The following is a 20,656-nucleotide window of genomic DNA, read 5'->3' as shown; positions in this document are numbered from 1 at the left end:
CCGGGTCACACTGTAACCCTACAGTCCAGAGATCGCTGGTCCAGTCTGGGTCACACTGTAACCCTACAGTCCAGAGATCTCTGGTCCAGTCTGGGTCACACTGTAACCCTACAGCCCAGAGATCACTGGTCCAGTCTGGGCCGGGTCACACTGTAACCCTACAGTCCAGAGATCGCTGGTCCAGTCTGGGTCACACTGTAACCCTACAGTCCAGAGATCTCTGGTCCAGTCTGGGTCACACTGTAACCCTACAGTCCAGAGATCACTGGTCCAGTCTGGGTTGGGTCACACTGTAACCCTACAGTGCAGAGGTTGCTGGTCCAGTCTGGGCTAGGTCACACTGTAAGCCTACAGTCCAGAGTTAGGGTTTGTTCCCAGTATGTGAAAGTAATGGGCTCTGTTCCCAGTGTGACCTGTACTGGTTATGGGACTAAAAGAGAATCAGATGGGCACAGTGGGCTGAATGGAATGCTCTCTCACCTGTCACTCTGAAAAGGCCCATAATTCCTGCCATCATTCTTCAGAGCTGCTGCTGACACCAGTGGTAGCAGATCTCAAACCACAGCAGAGACCCCGTGTGCAACAGGAAGTGGCCCACCGCAGCTGCAGCTCCCCGCGCTGACTCTCCCCGCTCCTCTCACCCCTCGGCCCTGCCCCCAGGGCGGATGGAGGAGTCCAGGGGCCATGGTCGCACACCTGAAGAGCTCATTAGAGGAACTGCACCTCTTTAGTCTCGGACCGTGAGAGATACGGATCCAAACACGGGGCATTCCCAAAGGCCGTTGGGGAGAGACCGCGTGTCGTTATCGGGATAAGAAAGGCACTGACACCGGGCCCTCAGGGACTGCAGTGTCTGTCTGTCCAATCATTTTTAATCTAGGGTCAACTGTGTGTTCAACACAGGGTCAGTGCCAGGACACACCGGGGGAGTTGGGTGGCACCACAGTAAGTGTGCAGCCTGCACACCCCTGCTCCTCTGTGCAGTCGTCACTGAACAGTTGTGGGAACAAGCTGATTAACTGCACTGGAGCCCACTGTTTAAACACGTCTGCACCAGAGCTCTGTATTTAAACACATCTGCACTGGAGCCCCATATTTAAACACACAGCCCTGTATATAAATCCATCTGCACTGGAGCCCTGTATTTAAACCCATCAGCAGGCCACAAAGCTTGCAAGAGCATACAAGTCAATGAACTGTTCAGTTCTTGGAAAAAAAAACAGATGATTTGACATCCTCCCGAAAATAAGATCAAGGGCATGAGAGCTCAGACACATGTTCATACCTCTGTCTTTGTCGGCACCTGATTGTCTCCCCCTTACATTTCTGGGCACCTCTCTCTACTCCGCCAAAATAAAAACTCCATACAGGAGGTGACAGTGAAGCCAGAACACATGTTGTCAGCACTTCTACATTTAAAACTCAGCTCAGCAAAAATACTGTACCTGATTTACATTATAGGGGGTGTCCCCAGCGTCTGTCTGTCAGGTGTCCCTGTCTCTGTGGGCACGTTTCCTCTGCTGTTGATCCCACACTGACTGCAGTGCACGCTTCTTCTCTCTCGCAGGGCACCCCCTGCTGGGTGGGTGTTGGCTCCTGACCTGCGCCCATGGTGCAATGAGGGAAGCAGAGAAGAGGAGCTGGGCCCAGCAGGCAGCTGTTTGCTCTCTCTCCTCTTACTTCTCTGTTTTTTGTTTTGCTGTATCTCTGCCGTTTCAGCACATTCAGACTGACTCAGTCGAGCACAACTTGAGTAAAGTCCACCTTTCCCAACAAACACACACATGTACACGCACAGACAGGGGTATAAACATGCACTGACACAGACACACACCAGGCACAAACAGACTGACACAAGGACACTGAGACACACACACAGACACCAGCGCACTGACACACACACTGACTCCAGCGCACTGACACACACACAGACACCAGCCCACTGACACACACACAGACACCAGCCCACTGACACACACACTGTGACACCAGCCCACTGACACACACACAGACACAGATACCCATAAAGTCAGTAACCGTGACGATCTGCGGACTCGGCACACGTCTCGGGAGACGAACTCAAGGAGCAGCATCAGCAAAGAGCACAGGCAGACGGACAATCGGTGTCTCCCTCCCGTGAGAAAGGCTCATGGGTTTATTTATTGATCTTGGCCTTTCACTGACCCCTCAGCTCAGCACCCCGGGGCCTCAGCTACAACATTTCAGAGTCAAAACCCGGCCACAGAGCTGCCTGACGAGGTTCTCGGTCTCCTTAACAAGTTTTATCCAACGAGTTCGTTAATGAGTCCTTTGACGAAGCGAGCAACGAAAAGCAAACCAATCAATCATTGGGGAAAAAACAGTTCTTCACCAGCAGGCAGTGGTCCTGCTGCTGGACCCACAGTACAGCAACACTGGCCCTGCCGGCCCTCCCACCCCCCCAAAAAACAAAGCTTCACCTCCTTTTATCTCATCCTTTGCCCCGATGTTCCATTATAGCCTCGGGCCACGCTGGGACCACTGAGACCAGTACAGTACTCCATTCCAGCCCAGTTCGCTGCCTTCTGCTCCAGCCCAGCCCCAGTACACCAATATGGTGCGGACGCGTGGGGCGCGGGCGTTCCTGTGCCGCGTTCTCACTGAGAACCGTAGCGCACTCCGACACTAGCCCCCGCCGTGGGTGGAGGGCCCCCCACACTCTCCCGTCCTCCGGAGAGGAAGAGATTCCCATCCTTCCCAGCGATGCCCAGTCCCCGCCCCTCCCTCCCTCCCCCAAGCTGAAGTGCAGGCCGCACTCTTACCGTGCGACAGTTTCATTCATTAATCAGTAAATCAATCAATCGATCGATTCATCTTCTTCTGTCTGGCTGCCCTAATGAGATCGAAGACACATATTTACAAGAGGTGGGCACTGTATTTCTCACCCTCTCCGTTTGAGTTGCAAGTGTACAGACACCTTTTACACATAGATATAGATCTCCACACGCAACGTTTTTTTCTGTGCTTGTCAGAGTGAAGAAACACCCATCCCGAAAAATAGAAATTCATACAAAAATAAAATGTGAGATAGAAAGAGCCATGTTGGGCAACATTCTGCTGTGGTGTCTCCTCTAGTGAGAAACAGTGAAAGAGAGGGATGGAGTGAGAGACAGAGAGAGGCAGAGAGAGGCAGGGCCAGACAGACAGGAGAGGAGTGAGAGAGACAGGCAGGGACAACAAGAGGAAGAGGGGGACAGAGACAGAGGCAGGACAGACAGTTGGAAAAAGGTGTTGACGTTTTATTGCTCCTGGGTGGTCTTGCTCAGTAACTGGTGACTGCATTAGGCAAAGTGCAGAACAGCGCATTGTGCACTGCTGGTACCACTTGTGGATATAAAGCCGGTCAAAGACAGATAAGACGAGAGACAGGGAGAGCGCGCAGTGCAGCTGTTTGTGTCCCGAAGCTCGGATTAATTCAGCTGTCCGGAGAAACCTGCTATTTACACAGGAGACAGGAGAGGAGGAACCCAGAGTCACCAGCCCCAGTTTTGGGGGTACAGATCGAAGACCTCAAGCTGCAGCCACAGCTTCATCTCAAATCCCGCTGTGTTCTCGGACACGAGCCCACAAAGAGACAACCCTTCACAGCAGAAGCTCAGTGTTTGGCACTCCAAGCTGCCCTGAGGAGATGGGGAACTTTCCCAGACGATCCCCCGCTTCGCAGTCGGACCCTGGGGCGACATCATGACCATCCCGGCGGTCACTTCTCCAGTCTCGCGCGTTGCGCTCTCCGTCACTCCGGTGTGTGGGTGTCCTGTGCCGGGGCGTGGGGGGCTGCTGGAGAAGGCTCCGGTGTGAGAGGATGGTTGCAGGTGTGAACACAGGGAGCCACGGGCAGGCCTGGACTGGGGGCCCCGTGCCCTGCGCTGTCTCTGCGCTGACCGCCGCGGTAGTGAACCCCTCGGCTGCTCTCTCCCTGCCTCCTCTCCTCTGTGGGGGGCGAGAGGACAGGCTCCGGCGCGGGAGGCTCACAGACACAGCTCACTGCGCGGTGGACAAGAGGAGCACCGAGCAGCGTGACGCGCAGCTTCAGCGCCCCCCACCCCCCTCCTCCTCCTCACTGCCTCACTCGGAGAGGGAGGGCTCCTCTGTGATCGGCGGGGGTCCCGGGCTGCTGGCGCCGCTGATCCGTGCTGCCGTACCTCTCCAGCCAAACAGCGCCTCCTAGTGGGCAGAGGGAGAACAAGGAAAGCAGGATTAAGAGGTGCACTGACCTATGAGGGGAGAGGAAAAAATAAGCACACTGCCCTGTCGTGCCCTGGGGGGGACAGTGGGCACACTGCCCTGCCCTGTCCTGTCCTGGGGAGACAGTGGGCACATTGCTCTGCCCTGTCCTGTCCTGTCATGGGAGGACAGTGGGCACGCTACCCTGTTCTTTCCTGTCCTGGGGGAAAGTGGGCATGCTGCCCTGTCCTGTCCTGTGGGGACAGTGGGCACACTGACCTGTACAGCGACCAATCCCATGCTGCCCCAGCTCAGCCCCTCGCTAGCCGGGCTCCTGGCAGGGGTGACCGAGGCGCTGTGCTCAGGCAGGGGTGGCGTGGGGGCCCCCTCTTCAGGGGGCTCCTGCGAGGCCGGGCTGGGGCTCTCCCCCCCGCTGGCGGCCGACCTCTTCTTGCGCAGGGTGTCGATCCAGCTGGCGCTGTGCCGCGTGGCGAAGCTGGACAGCGCCAGCGAGCTGAGCCGCATGTTCTTGCCGGAGGTGATGAGCTCGCCGAAGCCCTCCTGGTGGGCGAAGGCGTAGCCCGACCTCCGCGAGCCGCCGCGGCCCATGCGCCCCAGGGTGCCCCGGGTCCCCGATCTCGGCTTCTGCTTCTTCCGCACAAGCTGGGTGTAGCGCACCTGGGGGAGGGTGGGGAGAGAGAAGGGGGGTCACTGCACTGGCTCCCCCCTGTCCCCCTCCTCTCTTCCACTTCAAAACAGTGTCCCCTCAGTTAACCCAAAACCACAGGGCCCCCTCTTGGTGTACAGTAAGTCTGAAGTATTAAGTATTAAGCATTATAATGCTAATGTTTTTCATATTATTAAATAAATATACTGAATACATAAATCCGGATATATAAAAAGTAGTACTTTGCATACATAGTAGTTTACATTTGAAGGTACAGGCTAACCGTGTTATTTATACGTGTTTTTAAAAGATGATTTAATTTCAGCTGCTGGCTGTGACCTTAATCTTCGATCCATCCGTGATAAAAACTTTGGCTTCGAAAGCCAGTGGCACACAGCGAAGGGCGCCCGGCCCAGATTCACTTCTGCTAACTTCGCGACTCGGACAGTATCGGAGTGAGCTCCGCCGCCACACCGTTCCCACGGGTTTTGAAATTCACGGCTCGGAGGAAGACGGAGCGCTTTCATCGGTGCTTATTTGTGCTCATCGGAAAGGGCGGGAGGAGTTTTGTTTTTAGAATAATTTGGTGGTCAGTAGCAAATACAAGTCAAAGACTGAAGCACAGCACAAACAGCATATCGGGAGCAGCTGAATTAGAAGGCGGGTCTTGCGTTTCTATTGATACATTGCTATAAAAAACGTTGCCTTGTTGTCAAGTAAAATCCAGCATGTATGCCGAATTAGCTGTATATATAAAAATCTCATGCACCCCTCTTTGGATCCTTATGTGCCCCCCTAAGAGGGTGCGCCCCACTGGTTGAGAACCCCTACTCCAGTGGTCCCCAGTCCCCCCGGTCTCACCGTGTCGGACAGCTGTGGCTTGAGGTCCAGCTTGAGGAAGCGGAAGGCCACCACAGGGATGATGCACACCACAGTGGACAGAGCCATGGTCAGCCAGACCGCTGGCTGGGAGAGCGTGGACTGGGCAGCCCCTGTGGCAGCACACACACGGAAGCAAAGAACATGTTACCCCAAGGTCACCCCAGCATCCTGGCCACATTTCCCATTGGCCTTCACATATGTCAAGAGCACATTCTAGAGCAGAACAGCATGGACAGCAGTTCTGGCCTGAACTACATTCCCCAGAATGCTTTGAGGAACGCCCTGCCATCCCCTGAGCAACTGCCCTGACCAGTTGCTAAAACTGGAGCTGTCCCAAAACCCTGGAGAGGAAAGAGGAAGAGCGAGAAACCTGGACTGGAAAGAGAACAGGAAACCCTGTGAGGGACTGGAAGTCTGTGTGATAGGCGTTTCTTTCTCAGCTCAGCTACCCAATTAATGATAGGGATGCTCATAGAGGCTTTGCCTGGTTTTGTTTAGTGTTTTGAAAATACTATATAAATAAAAGCACTTGTTTTGTCTGTTGTCCTGAAACCCACCTATAAGATGATCGATCGCTACGCTACCCACAACAGGTAATGCGTACAACCTTAGCTCCTACATACAGTCAAAAACGTACACACCTGCAGACACCAGGAGTAACACACTGGCGCAGGGAGTCTCTCTGAGCACCACAGGGTGCATCACAGGAAAGCGAGGAGTAACTGAGGAGTAACTGATGAGCCCCTATTGATTCAGCACCTGCTGAAACAGGTGAGCGAGAGTGCATATTCCCAGCTCTCCCAGTGTCTCACCTGCAAACCTGAACTGGTTGGGAAAGATGGAGAAGAGCGTTTCGCTGTGCATGGCGAAGAGGATGGTGAAGTAGGTGCCCAGCGAGCCCAAGATGAAGAAATGGTTGATGGCTGTCCAGTAGCCCGTGTCCAGCCCGATCTGCACAAAGACACACAAGTAGCCAGCTCAGCCGCTGTGGCCAGTCCCGGCGCTCCGAACCCAGCGAGAGACGAGCAGGAGGGGGAAATTCGGGACAACGCGCTCCCACAGCACTACATCCACTACAATCTAACATCCCACACTGACCACTGAGCCGGACAGCAATGGCTAGAGAGGCCCCTGCACGGCTGCTGCCTATGGGAATGTGTCCCAGGAGGCCCTGTTTGTACGTGGGCCATATTTCATCACACAGCATTGCTCTCTTAGAACAGGACGACTTAAGAGCCTTCTGTCTTTAACACTGCTGTGATGCACGATTAAAAATGTGCTGAGCTGCAGAGGATCCTGAACCCTGTCTCGGATCGTCCAGCGCCGGCGCTCTGCTCTCTGAGCTAGGATGTTTCTCTGTAGCAGAGGTTTTGTGTGACAACCCACTAACTGCTGTGCCTCCTCAGTGATTACCACCCCCTCCCGTCTCCTGTGGTCGCCAGTCTGCTACGGACACCGGCTTCAGAGTTCGTCTCTCGGAATGGATCCTCTGCTCCTCGCGACTGCGTGTTTGTCAGGCTCGTCTTCCCCGGACTCCGACCCACCTCGTCCCCGCTGCCGACCCCATCCCTGCCACGTAACCCTTGCGCCACGCCCACCTGCACGCTCACGACGATGACGAGGGAGGTCGCCACGGTGACGGCGAAGGTCTGGTAGTCGGCCAGCGGCGTGCCGTCGCTCCGCGTGGCCTCCGCGAAGACGCCGTACGGCACGAAGAACAGGACGACGGAGGTGTAGATGCCCTGAGCGATGCAGATGAAGAACTCGCGCTTGTTGAAGAGCAGGTTCAGCTGCCCAGGTTCATACAGCTTTGGGTACTCCAGGCTGCGGTGCTCTGGGACGTCCTGACAGAGAGAGACAGAGATGAGGGTACTCCAGGCTGCGGTGCTCTGGGATGTCCTGACAGGGAGAGACAGAGATGAGGGTACTCCAGGCTGCGGTGCTCTGGGACGTCCTGACAGAGAGAGACAGAGATGAGGGTACTCCAGGCTGCGGTGCTCTGGGATGTCCTGACAGGGAGAGACAGAGATGAGGGTACTCCAGGCTGCGGTGCTCTGGGACGTCCTGACAGAGAGAGACAGAGATGAGGGTACTCCAGGCTGCGGTGCTCTGGGATGTCCTGACAGGGAGAGACAGAGATGAGGGTACTCCAGGCTGCGGTGCTCTGGGACGTCCTGACAGAGAGAGACAGAGATGAGGTACTCCAGGCTGGGCTGCTCTGGAGGTGAGGCAGAGAGAGACGGAGATGAGGGTACTGCAGACTGGGCTGCTCTGGGACGCCCTGACAGAGAATGACAGAGATGAGGGTACTCCAGGCTGCGCTTCTCTGGAGGTGAGGCAGAGAGAGACAGTAAGGGGCTAGTGATGGCAGTCTCTCACCTGGTCGAAGATGCCCATGGCCAGCACCGGGAGCGATGTGTACACGATGTTATACAGGGTGATGAAGTACTGGTCATACACCGTCTAGGAGAGACAGAGTTCACATTGATTAACACAGTGAGACATTGTCTGTCCGAGTTTGTGCTAACATCTCAGCATGTTCGCTACGTGCAAGCACGAGCGTGCGTGTGTGCCCTCTGACCTGTGCGGAGAAGCCGCAGAAGAAGCCGAACCAGAAGTGCACCATGGTGAAGGCGAAATTCTTGTAGAAGAAGTAACACAGGAAGCGGCACATGCGCAGGTAGGACCATCGGCCGTGCACCAGCAGGAGGCGCTGCAGGAACCGAAACTGCGAGAAGGAGTAATCGGAGGCCAGCACAGCCTGGATACCCTCCTGTCCACTGATTCCCACTCCAATGTGGGCGGCTGCAGCGAGAGAATGGGACAGAGAGAGTTTGATCTCATGATGGTGTACTCTGGTGTTACAGAGGAGCTGGGCTGAGTGTCTCTACAGTGACTCTCCAGCTCTGATGATGATGAAGGAGTGTTCATGTGAAGATACAGAGGAGCTGGACTGAGTGTCTGTACAGTGACTCTCCAGCTCTGATGATGATGAAGGAGTGTTTATGTGAAGATACAGAGGAGCTGGACTGAGTGTCTGTACAGTGACTCTCCAGCTCTGATGATGATGAAGGAGTGTTCATGTGAAGATACAGAGGAGCTGGACTGAGTGTCTCTACAGTTACTCTCCAGCTCTGATGATGATGAAGGAGTGTTAATGTGAAGATACAGAGGAGCTGGACTGAGTGTCTGTACAGTGACTCTCCAGCTCTGATGATGATGAAGGAGTGTTCATGTGAAGATACAGAGGAGCTGGACTGAGTGTCTGTACAGATGTGCCAGATGAGAGAGCCTCCTGTGTCGAAGTGGTCACGTCAGCCGCTGTGATCCAGTGCTGCAATCTCAGCCCAGCACTGCGCTGCCGGACTTCCCGTGACTCAGAGCTGCGCCCCGCAGACAGAGAGGAAGCGAAACCGCTGGCCTTTTCGCAACCCATCTCAGATGACCGTTGCTCGCTGTTTTTTATTATGGCTTGTATTTTTGATATGCTGTTGCTTCCCTTTCGGGGAGTTGCGCAAAAAAAGGACACGACCGCTCCTTTCCGAGTTTGGGCAAAAAAACAATAACAAAGGGCAGGCTTTGGTTTGGTTCACCGTGAGAAAGACAGACGGGGAAATGCGTGAGAGACCGAAGGTGTTGCAATGTTTAGAAACCTAGTTCTCGTACCGAAAGAGTTCTGTAAGGCACTCCTCTTGCGAGAATAAGTTTGTCACTTTTTGTGTCTGCAACCTTCTCTCAATCTCTTTCTCCCCTGTGGACAAGGTCATGACCTCTGTCTCCCTCCCTACACTGATGTCCTTCTCTGTGGACAAGGTCATAACCTCTCTCTCCCACCCCACACTGATGTCCTTCTCTGTGGACAAGGTCATAACCTCTCTCTCCCACCCCACACTGATGTCCTCCTCTCTTGACCAGGTCATGACCTCTCTCTCCCTCCCTATACTGATCTCCTCCCCTGTGGACAAGGTCATGACCTCTCTCTCCCTCCCTATACTGATGTCCTCCCCTGTGGACGAGGTCATGCCTCTCTCTCCCTCCCTCACTCACTCTTGATCATGCTGACGTCATTGGCCCCGTCCCCTATGGCCAGGGTCACGGCCTTCTTGTGCCTCTTGATCAGTTCCACCACCAGGGCCTTCTGCAGGGGCGTGACCCGGCAGCAGATCACAGCCTTGCAGGCGCAGGCCGTCTCCAGAAACTCCCGCTCCATATCGGCCTCCAGGGCGTGGGCCTGCGGGACATGGGAGAGAGGGGCCAAGGTGAAGGGAGAAAGGAAGAAAGAGAGAAAGGAAGTAGGGGGAAGAGGGGAGAAGAACAGAACATGTTATCCAACATGTTAGAGGTTAGCCAACACAAATGGCTAGACACCTTCAAGATACATTTATTCCCCATCTGGCCTGTCCTGGGTCCTGGCCCTCTCTCAACTCCTCTCCTTGCCTCCACCCTTCCACCCCTTGCTCAGCATCTATTTCTCTCGCTCTGTCCCACACTCCTCCCCCTCACCAGGCTGTGCCCGTTGATGACCAGGGCGTAATCCCCAGGCAGGGTGTCCAGCAGTGTGGAGGGGGGTCTGGGTGGGTTGCCTTTCTCCTGCCAGCTGTAGCCGTTCCCCATGGATCTAGCCAGCTCCAACATCCGCTCCCTGGCGCGCCTAGGACGAGACCGATCAGTTATAGCGCCCTGCAAGGGCAGAATTCCTCTAGAAATACAGCATAGGCAGGGTACAGCAGAGCTGAGTCCCTCTCTCTCTGTGCAGCATGAGTGGACTGGACTCTGTCTCAGTGCAGTATTGATGTACTGGCCTTTACTGCCCAGACAGTAGAGCTGAGTCCCTCTCTCTCAGTCCAGTATCAGTGTACTGGCCTTTACTGCCCAGACAGTAGAGCTGAGTCCCTCTCTCTCAGTCCAGTATCAGTGTACTGGCCTTTACTGCCCAGACAGTAGAGCTGAGTCCCTCTCTCTCAGTCCAGTATCAGTGTACTGGACTTTACTGCCCAGACAGTAGAGCTGAGTCCCTCTCTCCAAGTCCAGTATCAGTGTACTGGACTTTAGTGCCCAGTCAGTAGAGCTCTGTCCCTCTCTCTAAGTCCAGTATCAGTGTACTGGACTTTAGTGCCCAGTCAGTACAACTGAGTCCCTCTCTCTCAGTCCAGTATCAGTGTACTGGCCTTTACTGCCCAGACAGTAGAGCTGAGTCCCTCTCTCTAAGTCCAGTATCAGTGTACTGGACTTTAGTGCCCAGTCAGTAGAACTGAGTCCCTCTCTCTCAGTCCAGTATCAGTGTACTGGACTTTACTGCCCAGACATTGGAGCTGAGTCCCTCTCTCTCAGTCCAGTATCAGTGTACTGGACTTTACTGCCCAGACAGTAGAGTTGAGTCCCTCTCTCTCAGTCCAGTATCAGTGTACTGGTCTTTACTGCCCAGACAGTAGCAGTGAATCTCTTATCAGAGTCTCAGTTTTACTCTCAATTTCCCTCAGTCTCCCGTACCTGAGCTCCTCCCTGACGCTCTGCACGGTGTGCCCACTTATTATGAACACCTCGCTCATGTCGTCCGTCAGCATCTTACACGAATATCCAATATTCACTGCTGTCTCTGTGAGAGAGAGAGATAGAGCGCATTGAGACAGAGGGACCAGAGAGATAGAGGGACAAGAGAAAGGAGAGCAAAGATGAGGGAGACCAAGGAAGAAGGGAGGAAAGAGAGAAAGTGATGTAGAGAGGTTGGGAGAAAGAGGAAGATGATGACAATTTGAAAAATCAATCTCATAAATGAAGGGGAGGATGAGAGAGACGGGGCTGTGCGTGTGATTAGTGTGTGTAGAGTGCAGCCTGGATGTGTGCACGACACAGATCAAGCTTGTCGGACTAACCCTGCTTGTCCCCTGTCAGCACCCAGATCTTGATGTTGGCCAGAGTGAGGATGGCGATGGTCTCGGGGACACCCTCCTGCAGCTTGTCCTCGATCGCCGTGGCTCCCAGGAGCTGCGGACACACGCACACCAGGTCACCGACGCGTACGGGGTGCTGGCGACACCAGCAGGGCAACGCAAACAGCTCGGGGGACAGGCTGCGCACAGGGGCGCGAAACGGAGGGACGTTACCATCATGTCCTGCTCCACGTCCTCGTACACGGCCGCCAGCCTCTCCTCACGACAGTCGGCTGCCCTGCTGGCACTCTGGTGCCGCAGGGCCCACTCCTCGTACTGCTGGTCCGACAGGTCCCGGTACGCCAGCGCCAGGGTGCGCAGCCCGTCCACAGCGTACTCCTGCTCCGAGGGGTGGGCAGGGGCGGGAGACAGGGACCCAGACAGGAGAGACAGACAGACACAGAACCAGTGAGAGGCAGAGAGGGACAGGTAGAGACAGACACACAGAGACAGCGATAGTGAGAGGAAGAGAGATATAGAGAGATGGACAGGTAGAGACAGACACACAGAGACAGCAACAGCAACAGCGAGAGGTAGAGAGAGAGAAAGATAGACAGGGAGAGAGACAGGAAGGAGCAGAGATACACAGGGACAGAGTGAGAGAAAGGCCAAAAGAAAAATATTCCAGCATGTAAATATCTGGCACTGTCTTTTTGTCCCAACATGGATAAAACCAAGTTAAACAGTAAACAATCTATGAAACCACTGCAAAATATCGGTTTTACTTTGGAAACATAACAATGTGAAAGAAAGAATGTCATTTCGGCAGTCAACCACCAGGTGGCTCCCTTGTACCACATACAATATTTTCAGACTACAACACCAGTGGCTGAATGAATACATTTTGGGGAAGACTCAGATTAAGGTGATCAGGGTAAGATCCTACCCCGGTGGTGATGTTATGATGTGAATAAACAGAGAGAATGACTGAGGCTGAAGTGATCAGTGTTGATCGTACCCATAAATCCCCACACCCAGCGGGGTTGGAGGTGACTGTAGTGGCAGAGAGGTCAGCACATTCTGGGGATGACTCACATTGAGGTGGTCGGAGGTGATGTTCAGCAGGTCCTGGTTACAGGGGTGCAGTCTCTCAAACAGCAGCGTGTCGGCACCCTTACAGTACAGCCTGATCCTGCCCTCGGGGTTCCGCACTAACAGGGACGAGTGGACCAACGCGCACACACAGTCATAGGCACCCAGACACATGGACAAGGAAGAAAGAAGGAAACACATAAATCTAAAATGGGAACCAGACAGAAGAAGTCATATCAGCAGAATTGAACACCCAGAATTATGAAAGAACTAGCAATTACACAGAAAATGGCAAGAATTGTAACAACTGCAATGGCAGCTCTAGCAGTAACTGCAGCAGCAGCAGGAGGAGGAACAGCTCTAGCAGTAACTGCAGCAGCAGCAGGAGGAACAGCTCTAGCAGTAACTGCAGCAGCAGCAGGAGGAACAGCTCTAGCAGTAACTGCAGCAGCAGCAGGAGGAACAGCTCTAGCAGTAACTGCAGCAGCAGCAGGAGGAACAGCTCTAGCAGTAACTGCAGCAGCAGCAGGAGGAACAGCTCTAGCAGTAACTGCAGCAGCAGCAGGAGGAACAGCTCTAGCAGTAACTGCAGCAGCAGCAGGAGGAACAGCTCTAGCAGTAACTGCAGCAGCAGCAGGAGGAACAGCTCTAGCAGTAACTGCAGCAGCAGAACTGCGCCGATGATGATGGAGATGATGAAGATTGCGGGGAGGATCCGTACCGATGACAGACATTCTCTTGCGGATGTTGTTGAAGTCCAGGATGGCCAGCAGGGTGTAGGTGACGGGCCGGCCCAGCTCCTGCACGGTGATGGTGCCGGGCGTGCGAGAGCGGAACACGAACCCGAAGTTCCGGGCGGCTGTCACCAGGGCGCCCTCATCTGGGGATTGGGCCTTGTACAGTAGCTCTCCTGCAGAGAGAGGAGAGCACAGAAGTAAATGGGACAGATTACGACTGAGCCTGTCCTCCCTTGGTCAGCCAATCCAGCCTGATACCCAATCATGTCAGACAGTCACATGGTCACTGAGCCTATACTTTGGTCAGGATCACTTTATCTGCTGTCTTTCAGCTTTGGTCAGAGTTTCCACCTATGAGTTGTTTATTTTGGGGTGGGAGGTCCCAGATAGCACCGAAGTTTGCACAGCGGTCTCCCCTGCTCACCCTCACTCTTCTCTTCAGCCATGACCGTGTGGCAGAGCGACAGCAGCCTGAAGAACTCGTGAGTGGCCGGGTCGTCCAGCTTGACCGCCTCCAGCAGGCTCTGGTCACAGAACGAGAACCTGCTGTCGGCCAGCGGGTTGAAGGAAAAGTCCAGTGGCTCAGCTCTCTGGGGTAGGATAGAGGGGGAGAGCAAGAAAAAGCAGAAGTCAAGTCACTGCTGCTGGAACTACTAAATTAAAAATTCTATAAAATTAGGAAGATGGTCATTTTAAAAGGTCTTACAGTTGTCATTTTGGGCTGTGACCCTAGAGTGTCAATCACCTCACCTGCCAGGAGAAGACAGAGTCAGAATTACAGTAGTGCATGTAGACAACAGACACTGGCTGTAGTGATAATGCAGGAATACTGTAGTAGTTACCCTGAGAGGCTACAGGCAGTGACTGCAGTGATAATGCAGGAATACTGTAGTAGTTACCCTGAGAGGCTACAGGCAGTGACTGCAGTGATAATGCAGGAATACTGTAGTAGTTACACTGAGAGACCACAGCAGTGACTGCAGTGATAATGCAGGAATACTGTTGTAGTTACACTGAGAGGCTACAGGCAGTGGCTGCAGTGATAATGCAGGAATACTGTAGTAGTTACCCTGAGAGGCTACAGGCAGTGGCTGCAGTGATAATGTAGGAATACTGTAGTAGTTACACTGAGAGACCACAGCAGTGACTGCAGTGATAATGCAGGAATACTGTAGTAGTTACACTGAGAGGCTACAGGCAGTGACTGCAGTGATAATGCAGGAATACTGTAGTAGTTACCCTGAGAGGCTACAGGCAGTGGCTGCAGTGATAATGCAGGAATACTGTAGTAGTTACACTGAGAGACCACAGCAGTGACTGCAGTGATAATGCAGGAATACTGTAGTAGTTACACTGAGAGGCTACAGGCAGTGGCTGCAGTGATAATGCAGGAATACTGTAGGAGTGCAGTACTACAGTAGTACTGTAGCAGCTACACAAAATGGCTGTGTGGAGTGCAGGGAGGGTCTCACCGTAGGCCTTTCCGTTGATAGAGCACTTGTTGAAGGTCATGATGTTCTGCGTGAGCGTGCCGGTCTTGTCGGAGAAGATGTACTCCACCTGGCCCAGCTCCTCGTTCAGCGTGGTGGTGCGGGCCTCTGCCGGCGTGTTCCGGCGCTGGCAGTACATCTTCCTGTCCCAGTTGATGAAGTAACTGTGGCCAAGCCTGATCACCTCCACACTGTACGTGAAGAACAGGGAGAACAAGGGAAAAGCAGAGTAAGAAGACCGAAGGTGGAGCAGAGAGCGGGGAGAGACAGACGGGAGAGAGACTGGGAGAGTGGGGGGAAATTAGCGGGGCTGGCACCGAGCTGATGGACTGGTTCACAGAGATGTCTCACAGCGGGACGGGGGCGACTACGACAACCTGGAAACGGCAGCGTCTCTGGACCGGTGGGTACGGTAGAGCAGAAGCACGCTGGTCCACCACACAGTGCATCCATAGCTGCGGCCTTCACCCAGACCCGGAGAGGCAACGCTGAGGAACCGGGGCCACTCGGCACACGCAGATGAAATCAGCCAGCTCCAGGAATAAGTGGCAGGAGGGTGGAAATGACTAGGAAGCCTTGCTCCAGGTATGGGGGGGGAAACGTCTTATCCCCGTGGCTGGTGGCGCATACTGGGAGGAGTCCCGCACACTGGCACACACGCACACACGGTCAGTGAGGAATTATTCAGCCACTCTCTTGACTCTGTGCAGTTTCGGGGGAGGCAGAGGTGTCTGAGTGTGTGTGTGTGTGGGGGGGGTATTGCTTACCTGTTGGGTTTGGGGCTGAAGAAACCATGCAACAATAAAAACAAAATAACAATCGTAATTAAAATCAATAAACCAGTCAGGAGGGAGGGAAACAAGGAACGTGACTAGCAGACAAATTCAAACTAACAGGCAGGGGTGCTCATTTCTTTAGGGCACTGTTACGATAGTCAGTTTCCTGAGATGGAGGTGGTTCAGGGCACAGATACAATGTTGAAGTTTTTCTATAAAGTGGGGGGTTTGTATTTTGTATAGGTGCAGTATTTCTACAGGGCAAGTGCGAAACCTCCCATTGCTGTAATTTAAGTTTTACTTATACATATATAAGCACATATGTATATACAGGATGGCGTTACACACTTTCTATATGGAATAGGTGAAGTTTTTTTAATGGGGATGGTCACATTTTTTCCTAAGGTAAAGTTACAGGGATTTTATTAGGGATAGATACAGTTTCTGTTTATTTAGGAGGAGTTTAGGAATGGTGTTCTGTAAGGACAGATACAAGGGGGAAGCCTGTTTTATTAGGTGGAAATACAGAATCTGTAAGTGATCTTTGGGGTTCCTAGAGGAGAAAGGTACAGGTTCCCTATAGGGTAGCGCAGTCTTTTTATGTGGGGATTTTAGAGAAAAAAGGTACAGGTTCCCTATTGGGTAGCGCAGTATTTTTATGTGGGGATTTTAGAGAAGAAAGGTACAGGTTTCTAGGCCTTCTCTCTGACCTGACATAGAGCGAGATAGGCACCACGGTGTTCAGGATGATGACGTAGGACCAGAAGGACAGGAAGCCGGAGAACAGGAAGTTGTCAATGGGCTGGTCCCAGGGCAGATAGATCTGGAACAGGGAGCCGACCTCCTTCTCCCACACAGCGTTCCCAATGGACAGGATCACTCCCATACACACCAGGAACCCAAAGATCTGCAGACAGAGAGAAGGGAAGGATCGAAAGAGTGAGAGTGGGGACAGTGTGTGTGATGACTGAAGGAAAGGGAGGTGACAGATATAGGGTTCAGGGGGTGTTTTAAGAATATAATGGTGAGAGGAACTGAACCCAGAACATTTCGTACCCAGAGCACCAGTGTGTTCATCAGGCGGTCGATACTTGTTCTCTTAAACTTGGTGCGTCCACTATTCTGCATCAGCTTGGTGTCAGGACCTGAGTGCAAGAGAGACAGTGGAGATGTGAGGCTCTCGGAGAGAGTGAGAGAGAGACAGAGGAGACAGGATCTGTGAAGACGTCCACCCTGTAGCATCGCGGTGCTCTTCTGACAGAGGGCGAGACAGGTAAAGGGACAGTATGCATGCAGATGACCAGCCCCTAGCAGCTCTGTGTTCCTCAGACAGAGGGACAGACAGGCAGAGAGACGGAACCTGCAAAGAAGACTAACTCCTAGCAGCTATGTGTCCTTCAAACGGAGAGGTGGTCAGGTAGAGGGACAGTTGAGCAGTGAGACAGTCAGGCAGAGGGACAGTACCTGCGAAGATGACCAGCCCGTAGCAGCTCTCCGTGTTCCTCAGCACACAGCCGCGCAGTAGCATGTTCTGGTTGCTCAGGCCGTACTTGTTCTCCTGCCAGTACAGAGTCCCACAGAACCGGTCCAGCTTGTTATTGGGCGGCTCGCAGACCACCTCTCCTGTACAGGCAGGGAGGGGACAGAGGGACAGGTTATTACAGAGACAGAGAACCAAGGGGATGTCAGGCTGCAGACCGAGGCACACACAACAGAAAGGTATAGAAATGAAGGGAGAGACAGCTGGGTCACAGACAGACAAGAGGGATGGCGTGGACAGACAGAGTCCGTACCATCAAAGCGGGCCAGTCTCTCAGGGTCTCCCAGCTCCGAGGTCACTGGCAGGGACTGACGCACCTTCATGTTGGTCTCCCTGATAGAGCATGGACAGACAGGCAGGGTTACTGTAGCTGCAAGGTAACGCACTGAATGTCTGACTCACACACGCAAGCAGGAGGAGTAATTATTTAATGGGTTAATTTCTTATTCGCTGGAAACATTATTATATGCATTCTTATTATAAATATTGAAAACTAGCAGCATGCCACTTACAAAAATATAGCTGCCAGGTGCATTTCAAGTCTGTTTCCATTTTGAGTAAATCTGAACAGAGAAAATTAATGTTAAATATACTTGCTGCTATGTTTCATCAGTATAGACTGAAGAAGAGCTCTGCAGCTGATATTAATACCTGGAGTGATTCATAACTGTGCAATCAGAGTCTGACTGACTGACAAACAAGTAGTGTGATTAACATCACAGTAAAACCTGGAGTGGATCAGGTTGCTGTGCATTGGGAGCTTGACAGCACTGTAAAACCTGGAGTGGATCAGGCTGCTGTGCACTGGGAGCGTGTGTGTGTGTTGGCGTTTTCGTACCCATCCAGCTCCGCCGTCTCGATGTAGCACAGTCCGTGTGGCTCGCTGCTTGACAGAAGGAGGAGATCGGCCTTCAGAGACACAAGGAGAGCTCGCGATGAGCACATACAAGGGCAAATCATGGTAAAGCTTCAGGACAGGACAGGAAGGCCTTCTCTACCAGGCAGGAAGCAGATAACACAGAGAGAACAGACAGAATTTCTCCACAAACATACTAAGAAAGACTTTTTCAGTGTGGAAACTGAAGTTACTGTGTTTCCATATCCAAATACATTATTTATATGCAACTTCATATAAGTACCTATTTATATTTATTGGATTTGCAGACTGCCTGGCTTTCAGAGCAGTACTTTGCTCTCCCCCACCTTGAACACACCCCATCTGTCCAAGACTGAGGGCTCTTCGACAGGCCATGGGCTACTCTGTGCCTCATGGGCGATCGATCACAGATTGGAGGCATGTCTTGTCTCCATCTCTCTCTCTCTGACGTCACTGCAGGCCTGCCAGGCACCCGAAGAGCACACCTGCCCCCCCATCTCCATTTGGGGAGCCACTGTCAGCTTGTGACATGACTCCGGTCTGAAACCTGGGGCCCAATCTCCAGAGAAACTCCCACTGTGGCAGATCTCTGGGAAGAACGGAGTGATGGAGCGGCAGGCAAGCCCGTCCGCCCCCCCACGCCCCCCCACTGTCTGCCCTGTGCCTGCTGGCAGAGAAGCGGACTTACTGCCACGAACTGGTTGTTCTCCAGTTTGATGATGTCTCCCACACGCACGTTCATCCACTTCTCCTTCTGAAGGCTGGGAGGCAGAGAGAAAGACACAGCTGCTGTCAGAGAGTGGCAAAGCCGTACCCACAATGCACCACCGTGAAGAGGACACGGGCGCCGCAGGACAAGCTCAAAGAAGAGTAATTCCAGGTCCAAGAGGAATGTCATACACACAGAGCAAAGGAACCGAGTCTCTTCAGTCCTAGGCACAGGAGGGCTGATTTACAGCATACACTTGTCATTTAATATCTGTGACATGAATACCTGACTGGAATCAATAAGAACTATTTACATATCCACATGTAGTACTTATGGCATAATCATCGATACTCATGACCTTACAATTAAGGTACACATCAATAATCAGCACTATGGTACGCAATGAGAGTTTAACGCTCACAGATGAAACAATCAAGACCTTAAACTAATACTAATACTAACCTAACAGTCAGATCGTTACTCCAATCTAAAATGTAAACTCCCCAGTCAACGCCAATATCTGCAGCTTACATCGTACTCACATGCCATTGATGAGGACCTGAGACTGGCGGTTGTTGACCTGCTTGTCGCTCTTGTGACGAAACTGCAGTGGGAGAAAGTAACAGGGGCATGCAGTCAGTCTGGCTTGCTGTGAGGTCACCGTCAGCGAAATGTGTCACATGAGGTGTTAACTACAGTACATGAACTGAGAAACTGTAAAATACACTAGAGGGCGCTGTCTAGAAGGTTACTGGAGATGCTGTGTGCTGGACCAGTGTCAGCAGTGTGACTGGGAGGTTACTGGAAATGCTGTGTGCTGGATCAGTGTCAGCAGTGTGACTGGGAGGTTTCTGGAGATGCTGTGTGCTGGATCAGTGTCAGCAGTGTGACTGGGAGGTTACTGGAAATGCTGTGTGCTGGATCAGTGTCAGCAGTGTGACTGGGAGGTTACTGGAGATGCTGTGTGCTGGATCAGTGTCAGCAGTGTGACTGGGAGGTTTCTGGAGATGCTGTGTGCTGGATCAGTGTCAGCAGTGTGACTGGGAGGTTTCTGCAGATGCTGTGTGCTGGACCAGTGTCAGCAGTGTGACTGGGAGGTTTCTGCAGATGCTGTGTGCTGGATCAGTGTCAGCAGTGTGACTGGGAGGTTACTGGAGATGCTGTGTGCTGGATCAGTGTCAGCAGTGTGACTGGGAGGTTACTGGTGGTGCTGTGTGCTGGATCAGTGTCAGCAGTGTGACTGGGAGGTTTCTGGAGATGCTGTGTGCTGGATCAGTGTCAGCAGTGTGACTGGGAGGTTACTGGAGATGCTGTGTGCTGGATCAGTGTCAGCAGTGTGACTGGGAGGTTACTGGAGATGCTGTGTGCTGGATCAGTGTTGGTTCTGCACTCAGAAACTCACATAGTCATCTGTAGCATCCTTCACTGCAGTGATGCTCAGCACCAAGACTAAAGGCACAATGGTGGTGAACCAAGAGAGTGATGAGATCTGAGGAATTAACTGAGAGAAAGAGGTTAATACAAACACTGCTCTACAATGCACTGTGCCACAGACAAGAGTCTCCAATTGATAGGGCACAAGAGAGTTTCAGACAGAGAGGGTTTAACACGAGCGGAGCTCTAACATATCTCAGCATGCTGGAACTTCGGTACCACTCCTGGTGCTGTGCTGGGCTCAGATCAACCCTTGAATTAACCAGAGTCTCCTCAGAGCCTCCCTACCCTCTCTCTTCCTTTCCTGACTGCTCCTCTCTGTCGCCTCCAACTCCATCAGTCCCTCCCTCTCCCTCTCTGCCTGATTCAGGGCTGGTCT

The 20,656-nt window shown here is 52.9% G+C and overlaps 1 protein-coding gene across 8 annotated transcripts in view; it reads right to left on the bottom strand.

Annotated features, from left to right (window-relative positions):
* Positions 1 to 2,120: 2,120 nt before the first annotated feature.
* atp8b2 (ATPase phospholipid transporting 8B2) overlaps positions 2,121 to 20,656 on the bottom strand; it is a 31,771-nt gene continuing 13,235 nt past the window's right edge. For 4 of the 8 annotated variants that reach the window (XM_088621044.1, XM_088621038.1, XM_088621045.1 and 1 more), the window contains 27 exons: positions 20,246 to 20,344; positions 19,386 to 19,447; positions 18,823 to 18,895; positions 18,096 to 18,166; positions 17,770 to 17,820; positions 17,511 to 17,590; positions 17,182 to 17,340; positions 16,774 to 16,862; positions 16,428 to 16,624; positions 15,709 to 15,723; positions 14,924 to 15,132; positions 14,158 to 14,201; positions 13,876 to 14,041; positions 13,436 to 13,624; positions 12,718 to 12,833; positions 11,857 to 12,021; positions 11,626 to 11,737; positions 11,243 to 11,348; positions 10,256 to 10,403; positions 9,800 to 9,983; positions 8,334 to 8,557; positions 8,132 to 8,215; positions 7,351 to 7,596; positions 6,565 to 6,703; positions 5,732 to 5,862; positions 4,483 to 4,881; positions 2,121 to 4,203 (listed from right to left, as the gene is read on the bottom strand). In XM_088621044.1, coding sequence (XP_088477170.1) covers positions 4,105 to 4,203; positions 4,483 to 4,881; positions 5,732 to 5,862; positions 6,565 to 6,703; positions 7,351 to 7,596; positions 8,132 to 8,215; positions 8,334 to 8,557; positions 9,800 to 9,983; positions 10,256 to 10,403; positions 11,243 to 11,348; positions 11,626 to 11,737; positions 11,857 to 12,021; positions 12,718 to 12,833; positions 13,436 to 13,624; positions 13,876 to 14,041; positions 14,158 to 14,201; positions 14,924 to 15,132; positions 15,709 to 15,723; positions 16,428 to 16,624; positions 16,774 to 16,862; positions 17,182 to 17,340; positions 17,511 to 17,590; positions 17,770 to 17,820; positions 18,096 to 18,166; positions 18,823 to 18,895; positions 19,386 to 19,447; positions 20,246 to 20,344 — 3,657 coding nt within the window. In that variant the 3' untranslated portion in view covers positions 2,121 to 4,104. The remainder of the gene's footprint in view (positions 4,204 to 4,482; positions 4,882 to 5,731; positions 5,863 to 6,564; positions 6,704 to 7,350; positions 7,597 to 8,131; positions 8,216 to 8,333; positions 8,558 to 9,799; positions 9,984 to 10,255; positions 10,404 to 11,242; positions 11,349 to 11,625; positions 11,738 to 11,856; positions 12,022 to 12,717; positions 12,834 to 13,435; positions 13,625 to 13,875; positions 14,042 to 14,157; positions 14,202 to 14,923; positions 15,133 to 15,708; positions 15,724 to 16,427; positions 16,625 to 16,773; positions 16,863 to 17,181; positions 17,341 to 17,510; positions 17,591 to 17,769; positions 17,821 to 18,095; positions 18,167 to 18,822; positions 18,896 to 19,385; positions 19,448 to 20,245; positions 20,345 to 20,656) is intronic. The other 4 variants (XM_088621042.1, XM_088621046.1, XM_088621041.1 and 1 more) reach the window with 3 other exon arrangements.

Source organism: Lepisosteus platostomus, chromosome 26 (genome assembly GCF_059453375.1).
Source record: "Lepisosteus platostomus isolate fLepPlt1 chromosome 26, fLepPlt1.hap1, whole genome shotgun sequence".
Lineage (NCBI taxonomy): Eukaryota > Metazoa > Chordata > Actinopteri > Semionotiformes > Lepisosteidae > Lepisosteus > Lepisosteus platostomus.
Note: the sequence above shows the minus strand (reverse complement) of the source record. Positions and strands in the feature narration are given on the sequence as shown.